Source organism: Cucumis sativus, chromosome 2 (genome assembly GCF_000004075.3).
Source record: "Cucumis sativus cultivar 9930 chromosome 2, Cucumber_9930_V3, whole genome shotgun sequence".
NCBI classification, from domain to species: Eukaryota; Viridiplantae; Streptophyta; class Magnoliopsida; order Cucurbitales; family Cucurbitaceae; genus Cucumis; species Cucumis sativus.
The window spans coordinates 5,889,537-5,903,394 of NC_026656.2; the positions used below are offsets into that span (position 1 = coordinate 5,889,537).

At 29.7% G+C, this 13,858-nt stretch overlaps 1 protein-coding gene across 1 annotated transcript; it reads left to right on the top strand.

The window, feature by feature from the left end:
• The first annotated feature begins 8,322 nt into the window (after positions 1-8,322).
• Positions 8,323-13,174, top strand: LOC101212273 (endoglucanase 7). The gene is made up of 5 exons (XM_004152792.3): positions 8,323-8,922; positions 10,950-11,254; positions 11,546-12,143; positions 12,261-12,439; positions 12,575-13,174. The coding sequence occupies exons 1-5, from the start codon at positions 8,523-8,525 to the stop codon at positions 12,974-12,976; spliced, it is 1,884 nt and encodes a 627-aa protein (XP_004152840.1). The 5' UTR covers positions 8,323-8,522; the 3' UTR covers positions 12,977-13,174.
• Positions 13,175-13,858: the final 684 nt, after the last annotated feature.

Below are 13,858 nucleotides of genomic sequence, written 5' to 3' on the forward strand. Positions count from 1 at the left end.
ATTGATTAGGACTATTTTTAGTAAAAGACTAAAGATGGAAGTCATGTCAAATTAATCAATAATAGGTAGCCAAGCTTATTTTGATATATAAGATGATCATTTGATTACTTTTTACTCACAAAAATATTTCATATGACTAAAGTTCGGTGAAAATATTTACAAACTACGATACTAAAATTTTAGATTATATCAATTATATATAACAAAATTTTGAAACGTGGTTAAAAAATACTCTTAGTTTTAAATGGAAACTGTTAAAGTTTTGTTTAAAAAATACTCATAAACTATTAAAAAGTTTCCTAACAGGTGGTACTAAGTCCCTTTCCAAAGGAAATGTGTGATTGAGTGGGAGAGGCTTTTGATTGTTAGAATGATGAACGATACTAAATGAAACACAACCATACAAAAGTTTCAACATAAACTTTAAATTTTGTGTCTAGTACGTTCTTAAATTAACATTCAAAATCTGTTTCTAAATTGTTCGATCATTTACCAATTTAAAATGTTTACAAGTAATATATATGATTATATATGTTGGTTGTACGCAAAATTAGAACACGAGATGAATTCGTGTAGGATAGTAATTCCATGAGTTCGACCCTGGACTTACCAAGAAACCTCTATCTTTGTTTACACTTGGGTGAGAAGAGGAAAACTTGTGGCAAACGTAAAACATTATGAATTTAGTAATGCATAGGTAGGGTCTGAGCCTTTTATTGCATAACCCTAAAACTATCCGACAACTTAGTCGCACTATCATCTTCTAATGAAATTTGTAATGCATATCACGGATCATGCAAGTTTTTTAACAACGACCTAGGGCTTCATCACAAAGAACATTTCTTTGTTTTTGTTTTTGTTTTTTTTTTTTTTTTTGCATGTGTGTTTATTGATATGAATCCTAAATCATATCGATAAACACGTATTTTTCTTTTAATTAAAACTTCCTAAACCCATGAAACTAAAACTCAATTCCTTCTATTGGTTACTTAGGTCATTCTCAACAGACAAGACTCAGTATTTAGACCATTTAAAATTGTATTAAACTCGATGAATATACTTGTACGTATCAATTTTTTGGGTGTCGTTGCATGGGTGTTAGTCTTCTTTCACTTAGAATGTATTAAGACAATAAGATTTATTTTAACTTACGATATGTACGGATGTATGATTCTTAACTTTTTTTTATTTTTTTTGTATTGCATAAATTATAGACCCCGGGTTGAACTTCTTCTTTTTTATCTAGATATACCGTACTTTCAAACGAAAGGTAAGGAGGAATGAAATGTTCAAGTTTTATTCCTTGGTACGACAACAAGTCGATCATAGATTATTTACACTAGCAATTCCTATTACTCAAAATGGGATTACACATGTGTACCACTCCATCTTAATACTTTGAAGCTCTCTTCAGGCCTCATTTATATATAGAACAAGATTGTGCACTAAAAGGGAGTCCACACATCCAAGTATTTAATTATACAATCATTCAACAAATAACTAGACATAAATAATCTTCTTACAAAAAATATATAAATGAATATTGAATAATATCAATTATTCAATTGTTGCAGGGGTAATTGATGCATCCCTTTCAACAAGTTCTTCTCCAGGATCAATTATATATATTTCCTCCTCTACAGCGATTGATTTTATTGCAACCTCTTTCATATGGATTTGCTGGAGTTAATTTACAAAGTTCAGGATGCTTTGGGTTACATCCAGGGCTAACATCTCCTGCAACTATAGAACGGTAATCAATGAATTTTCTAGCATCTGTCATCATAAGGATGTTAAAGCTAATCAAGAAAATCTCAATAAAAACAAGTGTGATTCTTTTTGACATGATCATCCTTTATAACAAGAACGTGAAATAATTACAATTGAAAAAGACTTTAAAAGGGTAAAGAAGTTTATACACATTTATATAGTAGGTTATTTTACTATTTGTTGCACATGCTTCTCTTTTTAGAATATGATTCAACAAGAACACGTTTGAATCGTATGGTTAATATTTTGTCAACTTTCTAAGTTCAACCAATTAACAAAACAATTTTATTCCTTAAATAGAAATTGTATTGAAAAAATAACACATGCTTTTAAAATGAAAATATTTAACGAATGCAAAAGAATAATTTGAAATAGGATATATGATAAGAATTATGTATATTTTGAAACAATATTATAAGAATGAATGCAAGTATGAATATATTAATGCATGGAGATGCAATGGTAATGAATTATTTAATGAAAGTAATAAAGAATATATGGCGTGTGAGATGGGGTGCCTTTTAGCTTGGACTGTTATGTATGGAATATCCTTAATTTATACACATCATCATTTTCAAAGGATGTATGGCCAAAAGAAATCTCTAATAACACTAACAATACTTTAGAGATGAAATAATACATCAATTAATTGCATTATCGTTTGATTTGATTCGATTTTAGAAAGAAGAAAAAAGTGTTGAATTTTGAAAATTTATGAACCAAAGAAACTGAAGAGTTCATAGTTGTAGTTACAAATATAAGTAGTGCGTTGTTAGAAGAGAAACGTGAGATTGTGAGAATAAGGACTATGACAACAACTTTGAATGATGAGAGGAAAATGAAGCAGAAGTGAATGAGACATCATAAGATGAGAGAAAGAAGGAGAAGATTAATAAGGCTTTTATATATATATATATGCTTTCACCTTCAAAATCATCTTTGGTTGGTTCGTAATTTGATAATGTTTATTCAAAATTGTGGTATTGATCGAGCTAAAATCATGTTTGATAACTATTTAAGGTGATTAGGTGCAAACTATTTTAAGATTGTAATAATCACTTTTTGTTTTGATAAGTACTATTTAAAACTCCTTAATTAGCTACCTTCAACCCTATTTTAAACTCTAATTTTTTACTGAATTAGATGTATTATTTGCTTTTTTTTTTTTTTTTACTATTTTATATTTATAATTTCTTTTATTTTTTACTATTATTTTTATTATTATTTTCTTAAACTAAAATAGTTTGCATCTCAAACACATGCTATTACCACTTAAACTAAAATAATTTAAACCAAACACAGTTACTATAATTCTATAATTCTGAGTGTAATAACTAATTAACAAATGCCCTCGATTTTTTATTAGGAAAATTTTTAAAAATAGTAGATTTTACAAAATATTTACAACTTATAGCAAATTAGTCGTTGATATGCTATAGTGCTATAGTCATTGATATGGTTTGTTTGTTAATAACATTTTCTAACATCCGTTAGAAAAGTAAGTTGGATTTTAAAAAAAATAGGTCTTAATTTATTTATTTATTTTTGTTGACAATAATTCAAATGTTTAAGGATGATCAAGATTAAAGAGTACCAAATTTGGGTGGAAACAAGTATGAGTTAGAAATAACCAATATGATTTAAGTAATTAACTTGACCAAAAATAGATTAAGGATATACTTAAATTGATTTAAGAAAAAAATATTTTTTTAAATTTTTATTTAAATACTTTTTGATAAAAAATGTTTAGACTACATTTTTTTTTTAAAAAAAGAGTGTTTGTCGAACAATAAAAAATATATTCTAAAATATACTTTGAATGTTAATCTTTTTCTCAACTTACATTTAATGGATGAAATAAGATCGAATAATTAATTCTTTTACCATCAATCTATATCAAACATTTTTCTTTCCCCTTTATGTTTTAAAAAATGTATACCTATAGGAAGTTTGTTAGATATGAAGTCCAATTAAATTTGCATTATCTACCTATTAGCTTAAACTTTTGAGTTAATTGATGATTAAGTTAATATGATATCAACGCAATGTAGTTCAGGACGTCCTGTGTTTAAATTCAGGTGTTGTTGTTTATCCTCTTTCCTTCTTCATATTTCAAGTCCATAAGTAAAGGAGAGTGGTAGATGATATACAATTAAATTCAACTTCACCTATATCAATTTAAGCTTTTGGGTTGATTCGTGAGGTAAGAAGTTGAAAATATGAATACAAAAGAAATTAATTAGTTTTGTAACAACTCTTTTACTTATCATAAAATACTTCTTTTTCTTTCTTTGCGAAATAATTTTAAAATTGGGTGTTTCATAAAATATAACAAAGCAACAAAATATGTACACTGTCAATCATTTAGAAAATGGAAAAACTAAAGTCCATTCAAAAAATGACTCAATCAATTGACATCAACACGTGTAATATATTTGAAAAACTATCAATTAGATTTGACTATTCTTTACCTTACGATCATTTTTTTCCTAATATTTTTACTTTTTTTTGTAAAGATCCTATTTGATTATTTAGATTTGGCTACATATATTTTTTTTGGCATTACGATCAAATCTAAACCACTTTTTTCAAGATTGTTTGTTAAATTTAGTTTTATATTTGGAACATATATTTGATTGTATCCCAACATGAAGAGACCATGAAAAGAAAAAAATGGACGAAAGAGAAAAGGACCTTAAAAGAAATGACAAACGTGAAACATTTTTTAAAAAATAACTAGTTTCACGAAAATTTTCTTTTTGTTACGTGAACCACACACGTAAATATTTTGACAAATTAATATATTTTAGAAAATTAATCTTTAAAAATACATCTGAAAACTTGAAAAAGTAACTTCGTAAATTAATATCGGTATTTTGAACATATTTTGTGATTAGTAGATCACGTATATATATTAGTTTGTTTATCAATGGGTTACTATGATGAATCAAGGTGTAGAATGACATAGCTTAAAAGTTAAAAAAAATTAAATTAATAAATAAAAAATTTGTTATTTTGAAATAAGTAATTCCCTCTATTATTTATATTATAATTATATTAGTGAAATTTTTGTGTTTCATACATTTTCTCACATTCTAATATAATCATAGACGTTTGGATCGAAATTTAAAAACTATGGTTATTCCAAATGCATTCTCAAAGCACTTGCATGGACTTGATTAATTGGCTGTCAAATGATTGATGTCAAGAACATGGAATTACAATATTTATATATATATGTTGATTCATTATATTGTATTATAATTTTGAAAATTGTTGTGTCTTTTTAATTGCATGAATTATACATAACTGGCTACAGCTTGCACATTAAAAATATAGTCGTCAAAGAAAACTAAACCCAAGAATTGTAAACCCATCAAACTCTCTAACCTACCCATTACAAATTCCATTTTTTTTTCTCTCTCTCTCTATAAATATATATATATATATATATATATATATATATATATATATATATATAATTAAGAGGAAATTTCAAATTTACTATTTTTAAAAATATTTTTAGATTATGTTAATATTATGATATCAATGTTAGGAATAGAAATGGATCAAAATTTATTTGGAATGCAATTCTTGTAGAAGAGAACGTCACAATGATTATTATTATTTTCGGTGATTGAACCAAACAAATTCGGATATATTTTCTATGGTTTTGACTTTCCAATTATTTAATGTTTGTAGAATTTAGAGAAATAAAAAAGAATAAAAGAATAGGTGAGACGGCATGGGAATGGGATTATATATGATTTATTATTATGTTATTATAAGAGAACTTAATATAATAAATAAGATATAATAATTTTATAATTTTATAATGTAGCAGAAGAAAAAGAAAAAGAAATGAAAAGGTTGATGTGAAAGAGAGATCTTCTTATGAACATAACAAAACAAATCATCATCCTGCTTCCACCTTATATATATATACATTGGAGAAACAATCCCCTATGCCCCCTTCCACTCTACCCTTTTCCTTTTTAACTATTTCGTTTTTAGGCTACTAAACAATAAATTATCCAATTACCAAACTTGACCCGACATCTAAGTTTTAGGTTCAATGAGCAAACCGACCTCTAGATAACTTTGTGAGCAATGAGTTACCAATTCTAAAGGATGATGAGGCTAGGGGTGTTAAAATGTGGTTGAAAATCGAACCAAACTGCCAATCGAATCGAAACCGAACCAAAACCTAATGCATGCATTTCAGTTTGGTTTCATTTAAATTGTAACCGCTTCTTATGCGGTTCGGTTCGGTTTGAAAAATTAAATTGATTCTAAAACTGAACTAAAAGCAGGAGCTTTCATCCCAATGGCACTAAGTGCCACTAAGGCCCAAGATCCAAGGACTAAAGCCATAACAATATTTATGCACTTTGATTTTGATTCTAATATTTATGCATAAGTGATTCAGTATGACACAAATGAGTAGTTCGATGTGGTTGTAGCTTCAAACTGAATCGTGAACACCCCTAGATGAGACAGTGCAAACATGGTTTAGGGTAAACATTATTATGCTTTTAATGGTTTATATAAATGATTTAATAATTATTTGTGAAAATAGGATATATGATACTTTTTTATAGGAATAATCATCTATATGAGTGTGAAGGGTTGGTTTTGTGAGAATTTTAAGGCACTCTCTCAAAAACAGTTATGAGACTATGCAATGTTCAAGGTCAAAATGAACACAATAATGAGAATATACTTTGTCATAATGAAAAATTGTGACTTCAATTGCTTAGTTTACTTTAGAACGACTGACAATTCAAGGCATCTACTCCATTGGTTACCTAAGCAAACTCGATTGATGTTAACTAGGAAAAGTTCAAAGTGTTTACTACTTATCCCATTGAGATTTTTTCATTGGAAAATATTGAACGTTTTTATCTTTTTATCTGAAATTGTCAACTTACCATTTTATAAGAAGATTGTTAGGATAAATGGTATGTGACCATTCATATAGGTTTACGTTATTGTTTCATAAATGAACATATCTTTTATAAATTAAAATAACCAACTTGATGAAAAAACGTGACAATTCGAATCACCACAAATAGTCTATAAATACATGCTTTATTCAAATTGCTTAATAAAACTTTTTCCATAAGCACTTTCTTTGACAAAATATTTATCCATTATGTAAAATTGTTCAAGTTCGGTTCATTCTCACAAAGTATAGTTTATTGGATCTTGTGGACGATGTGTTGCATCTATTCTGTCCTAGAAGACAATTACTCATGAAACTTAAACAATACTAGAGTGAGTAATATTGTCTTAAGAAAACCACGTAAATTTGTTGGACCCAGATTCTATTTAGTATACCATATTATATATTTTATAACTTCTTTAATGATGTTATTCCTATAACAAAAATTACATCGAAGTAATTTAGGATGTTATTGGAATTCAAATTTATATTTAATAAAAAAACAATTTATATATATTTAACCCAAAACTAAAAGTTCAAGAATCTAACTTGCACACATTTAAAAATTTATGAATGTTTATAAACTTTTGAAAGTTTGAAGAAAAAAAAATGCAAACATGAAAGTTCAATAATAAATTTATATAGGGTTGAACTTGATGGAATTGAAATTAAAGGTAAATATTGAATTTAAGGCGGGATTAGGTGCCACCTATCTTCTTGTGTTTCTCATTTTTCTACCACACAAAAAAGTAATTAAAAAATAATTATTTTTTTAAAAAAATGTCATATGACAACGTTCTATTGGACTACATTTGAGTGCACCAATTAGATATAGGTGCATAGGAGAGAGCGCCCGAGTTTTTTTCTTGAATTTGTGTTTTCTAACTTTTAGAATGAATTACTCTCTACGGATACAGATCATAAATTATGAAACTTACCTCTAATGCCATCAAAATACTCCGATGGCATTGCCACTACGTGGTTATCTCACCAATAATTGTTGAATTTCAATTTTTAATATTGTAGGTTTATTATTCTATGTATTTTTTGAATTTTTTCTTCTTCTATATTTAATGGTACAAGACAATTGGTTATATTGTAATAGACTGTTGAAAATAGATGTGATTAAAATTTTGAAATGTTTTAGAGAAATAGTCCACAAAAAACTTGATTTGACATCTTTGGCCTCATTAACCCACATCTTTAATTTGTTGATTCTTAAAGTTTGTTTCTATTTTCTTTCTTAACCCACTTGCCCCTCATTTTATCCAATTGGCTTTCTCTTGTGTCCTATTTTATTCTAAGTTATCACTTACCACAATGCTCTTTTAATGAATATTAAAATTTTATCACTAAAAGTTTAGTTTTTATTGAAAATATATGAACTAAAATTGTATATATTGTATATAAATACAAACATCCTAATATTAATAAAATTATACATATGTATATATATTATTTGATTAGACAGATAGACATATACATTACAAAGAAGAAATTAAAGGCACTTTTAAAAATACAAAGACTTTCTTAAACTTAAAATTATATAAAAGCTAAGGAAAAATTCGGCCTTTCTCCATTGACGGTTTCAAACTCAAGCGTTTCCCCATTATATATATATAGATAGATAGATAGAAAACGAAAGCCATTTTCCCACAAATTGACTAAAAAATCCGACTCCGACTCCGACTCCGTCTTATCCAATCCTCTCAAAATCGCCGCCGTATTCACAACACTCCGATGAGAGAAGAGAAACAGAGTAAATCAGATTAGGCGAAAACAGAGAGAAACAAATTGAAATCGCTAAATGCAGGGCGGAAACCACTGGGGAGGGCCACTGGAAGTGATCGACAACAACGGCGGCGGAGGTGAGGATCATGATCGGAGGACGGCAGCGGAGGATTGGGATAGAGCGGCTCTACAATCGCAAACGTTCAATCAGAACGAGCTTGATGAGACGCAGAGGAGTTGGCTTCTAGGTCCGCCGGATGGGAAGAAGAAGAAGAAATACGTTGACCTAGGTTGCGTAATGGTGTCGAGGAAAGCTTTGAAGTGGAGCTTGATTTCGATATTGATTGCTTTCTGTGTGATCGGATTGCCGATCATTGTGGCTAAAACTTGGCCGCGACACCACCCTCCGCCACTTCCGCCTGATCGCTACTCCGAAGCTCTTCGTAAAGCTCTCCTCTTCTTCAATGCTCAGAAATGTAAGTTTCCCTCTAAAACAATTCTCTTTTTTTAAAAAAAAAAACAAAAAAACTATTCTAACAAAACTACAAAAACCTAAAATTATAATAATCAAATTAAATGATCAATAAAAATCTTCAAATATGTGGTAAGAACTATAAATATTATTAGGTAGAATCACATTTGAATTTTCCAACAACTTTACGTATGAAATGAAAGATATAATAACATATTTATTGAAAATTTCAAGTGTTTATGAATTAGAAGGTACTCCACACCGTCTTGTTACAAAGAATTTCAAATTTTAGAATGCAAAAACAATCCCATCTTTTTACGTAGAAAATGCTTCCAACTACCTACAATCTTATATGCTCAATTTGAAATGTATTTGATTTAACTAATTTAACTTCTTTTTATTTATTTATTTTCAAAATATGGTAAATGTTAATTCTATTCACTTCTTTGAAATCACTTTCTAAACCACAGAGGTTAATATATAATGTTTTCTTATTTGATCAAATATTGGTTTAGACAGCAAATAATTCCTGGAAAATAATTATTAATTAAAATTAATGAATACAAATGAATTATTAGTCAAAATGACTGTGAGATGGTAGGAAAAGCAAAACCAAATTTGTTGATTTATATAGCCAAGACCAATTTTGTTTAATTAATTTTGTAAGAAGGTTGGTATTAATATTGATGATGATGATGATAATGATAACAATAATGGGGGGAAAAGGGTTTAGAAGCTTTGAATGAAATCACGCATGAGGAAGGGAGGTTGCAAGAACGTTGACGTAAATTTTGTTGGGGTATTTAATGTGTATTCAAAATATGAGAATTTTGTGAGCACCTTGTGGGTCCAATTCATTGGATTATGCTATTTGTCTTCTTTCTTTTTCCATTTATTAAATCACATTAAACAACTTTTTAAATAATAATTAAAATTTTGAGATTTTTTTTTTAAAATAACAGATTTTACAAAATATTTACAACTTACAACAGATTTTAAAAAGAATCCAAAATTTTGTTATAAACTTTTAAATATTTTAATTTATTTTACTATTTTTAAAAATGTCTCTAAAATTTTCAATCATAACAAAGTCTAGACAAATATTTATAAATGGCTTCTATCATTTATAAACTTTGATTGATTTTAATATATTTATATTTTTCTAAAATATTGATGTATACTTAATTATTTTGAATCTAATTTATACTTTTAATTATTTGAAAAATTACTCTTTTAATTCTTACCTGGAAAAGAATCTGTGTGATTTGGTCTTCAAAGTTTTGAAGTTGGACCTTTTTTGGTGTCTTCAATCATAATAATAAACTTATTTATCTGAAAAATATACACAATTTTAGTTTTGAATTATTTAAAATCAAGGTTAGAAAGTTTTTTTTAGAGGTTTATACTTTTATTTTAAATAATTAAGTGACATTTTAAGTTAAAAGAGCTTATACTTTTATTTTAAAGAGCTTTATTTTTATTTTAATATAATATAATTGTAGTGGTAAGAAATCAAAATAGAAACATTATTATTATTATTATTATTATTATTATTATTATTTTTGGGAAGTAGAATGACAAAAATGAATAACATTTTGAAATGGTAATATTGGTCGGAGTACTTTAAAATTAACATTTTGAAAAAGTACCATTTTAGTTAAAATAACATTTTGACTAAATTAAATAGCTAAATTAAAAGAGTACTTAAAGAAGGAAAGTAGTATTAAAACCTTTTAGTTAAACTGTGCATAAGTTAACTAAAGTATATACACACTTAGTTAAACAAGATTATATATATTATTTACATGGGTATACAATAATTGTTCTTCATAGTCATACACTCACACACACAGTTTTTAGACAAATAGAACTAAAGCTTCAATCCGACAATCTAACATTAGATAATTAAGCATTTCAGAACAGTCTGAAATTTAGAGTAGAAACAAATGATAAAATGAGCTGTAGTAATTATAATTATAATAACAAATAAAGTAGGTGTTATATATATTAATTTGTATTTTGGGTATGTAGCTGGGAGGCTTGGAAAGAGCAACAACATAACATGGAGAGGGAACTCAGGGCTAAACGATGGGAACGAGACATTGGCAAAAGGAGGGCTTGTTGGGGGATACTATGATTCTGGTGAGAACAGTAAATACAATTTTCCAATGGCATATTCAATGACTATGTTGAGCTGGAGCTTGATTGAGTACAGTCACAAGTTTAAGTCTATTAATGAATATGACCACCTCAGAGACCTCATCAAATGGGGTACTGATTATTTGCTCTTGACTTTCAACTCTTCCTCCACCAAAATTACTCAAATTTACTCTCAGGTAAACCTTTTTCCTATTTCTGTCTCACCCTACTGCATGTAAAAATGAGCAAAAACATAAGAAAGAAATTCGTTGGAGCAAAGTTATAAGCTTTATTCCCTATGTTGTCCAATCCAAAATATTTAATGGGAGAGGGAATATATGAACTTATGAATTTTGACCTCTAAATAAAAAGTGTATATATAGATGAGCACTAAAATGAAAAAATCTTGATTGAAATGGTAAAAATATTTAATTTAGGATGATTTTATATAAGTATGAACAAATAAGAAAGAAAGACGTAACAATTAGGTGGGAGGATCGCAAAATGGATCCCAAATCCCCGACGATTCCACCTGCTGGCAGAAGCCGGAGCAAATGGACTACAATCGACCTACACAAACCACATTCCAAGGCCCTGATCTCGCCGGAGAGATGTCCGCCGCTCTCTCCGCCGCCTCCATCGTCTTCCGCGACGACCCTCTCTACTCCGCCAAACTAATCAAAGGCGCCGAGACCCTCTTCGCCTTCGCTCGCGATTCCGGTCGCCGGTCCCGCTACAGCCGCGACAATGCGTTCATCGCCGCCGCCTACAACTCCTCAGGCTACTACGACGAGTACATGTGGGGAGCGGCGTGGTTGTACTACGCGACGGGAAACGCATCGTACTTGTATCTGGCGACGTTGCCGGGAATACCGAAGAACGCAAGAGCTTTTAATGTGACGGCGGTTTCGAGTGTTCCGAGCTGGAATAACAAACTACCGGCGGCGATGGTGTTGTTGACGAGAGTGAGGATGATGCTGAATCCAGGGTATCCGTATGAGGAGATGTTGAGTATGTACCAAACGGTTACGGGGCTTAATATGTGTTCTTATCTCAAGCAATTTCGTGTCTACAATTGGACTCAAGGTACCCTTCCACTCTAACTCTCTTCTTTCGTTTTCTTGTTTCTACTTTTACTTTTACTTCATTTATGTTCTAATACTTTCCAGCTTTGACTTCTTTTTGGTTATTTAAACTTTTCAGGAGGAATGATGATTATGAACAAAGGACAGCAACAAGGACAGAATCTCCAATATATAGCAAATGCTGCATTTTTGGCAAATTTGTTTGCTGATTATTTGAACTCCACTGGCGTCCCTGGCTTCAACTGTGGCCCTAATTATATTCCTTCCACTTTTATTCGCAACTTTGCCACCTCCCAGGTCCCTACTCTCTACTTAATTACTCTTTCTTTTTTTCCCCCTTTCTATATCTTTCCTCACTCACATTATCTCATCATTATCTCATCATTATCATTCTAATTTAAGTACTTCTCTCTGCTTGAATTCGACCTACAGATTGATTACATTCTTGGCAATAACCCTTTGAACATGAGCTATGTTGTTGGCTATGGCACCAAGTTCCCGAGACGAGTGCATCACCGAGGTGCATCCATTCCTAGCGACAACAAATACTACTCGTGCGAGGGTGGATTCAAGTGGCGAGACAACCCCGGTCCCAACCCCCACAACATCACCGGTGCCATGGTTGGTGGTCCGGATCAATTCGACAAGTTTCGTGACGTACGTACTAATCCAAACTACACTGAGCCAACTCTGGCTGGTAATGCTGGCCTTGTTGCTGCTCTTGTTTCCCTCACTACTACTGCTGGCTTTGGCATTGACAAGAACACTATCTTTTCTGGGATCCCGCCACTCGGTCCCAAGACGCCACCGCCTCCGCCTCCATGGAAGCCCTGATGATGAGTTGTTGCTGGTGAAAACTAGGCCAATTCAATCATCCCTTTTCTCTCAATCTTTCTTTTGTTTTTTCTTCCGGGGGCCTAATTTTCTTTCCTTCTAGCTACTAAATGAAACTTGAGTTCTTTTATATACATATATATATGTTCATTTTAGAAATTTACCACACTATAAATTAATGATTCAAAGTATTAACAACTCCCATGGAAAAACAATTAGTTATAACATAAAGTATATAAATATTCCTCATCTACAAAATATTTTCGTCGTTATGAACTTTTTATTCATTAAATTTAACCATTTTAGTAAGAGGCCATCCACTTGTAGTGTTCTCAAATAAAAAAAAAAAAAAAAAAAATCCCTCATTCTTCTAATTCTAACTTCACTGCCAAAGCTTTTGGGTGAATATTACATTAGTGTTTTAATTTTTTATGAGAAGAAATTCTACTATATAAGAATGCGATGGGAAATTGCTATCTCTGATCGAAAAAGTGATTGAAGTATAGTTGTAAATATAATAATTAGATTCAAAATAACGAAGGTATAATTGTGAATATAATAATTAGATTCAAAATAACGAATGTATAAATGACTATGTTGCAAATATTAAACCATAAAAGTTTATTAACAATAGAAGTTCATAACCAAAAGACTTTGTTATATTTATAATTTTTTAAAAATATTGTCATGTACTTAATTATTATTCATAAAATTGCCTTAATTATTATTCATAAAATTGCCGCTCAATATAATTACACAATAATAATTGTACCGATTTAAACATTAAACTTTTGAATTTTATTAATCTAAACTCCAAACTAATAATTGTATTCATTTAAACTTTGAACTTTCATGAATGTATTCAAATCAAACACATTGGAG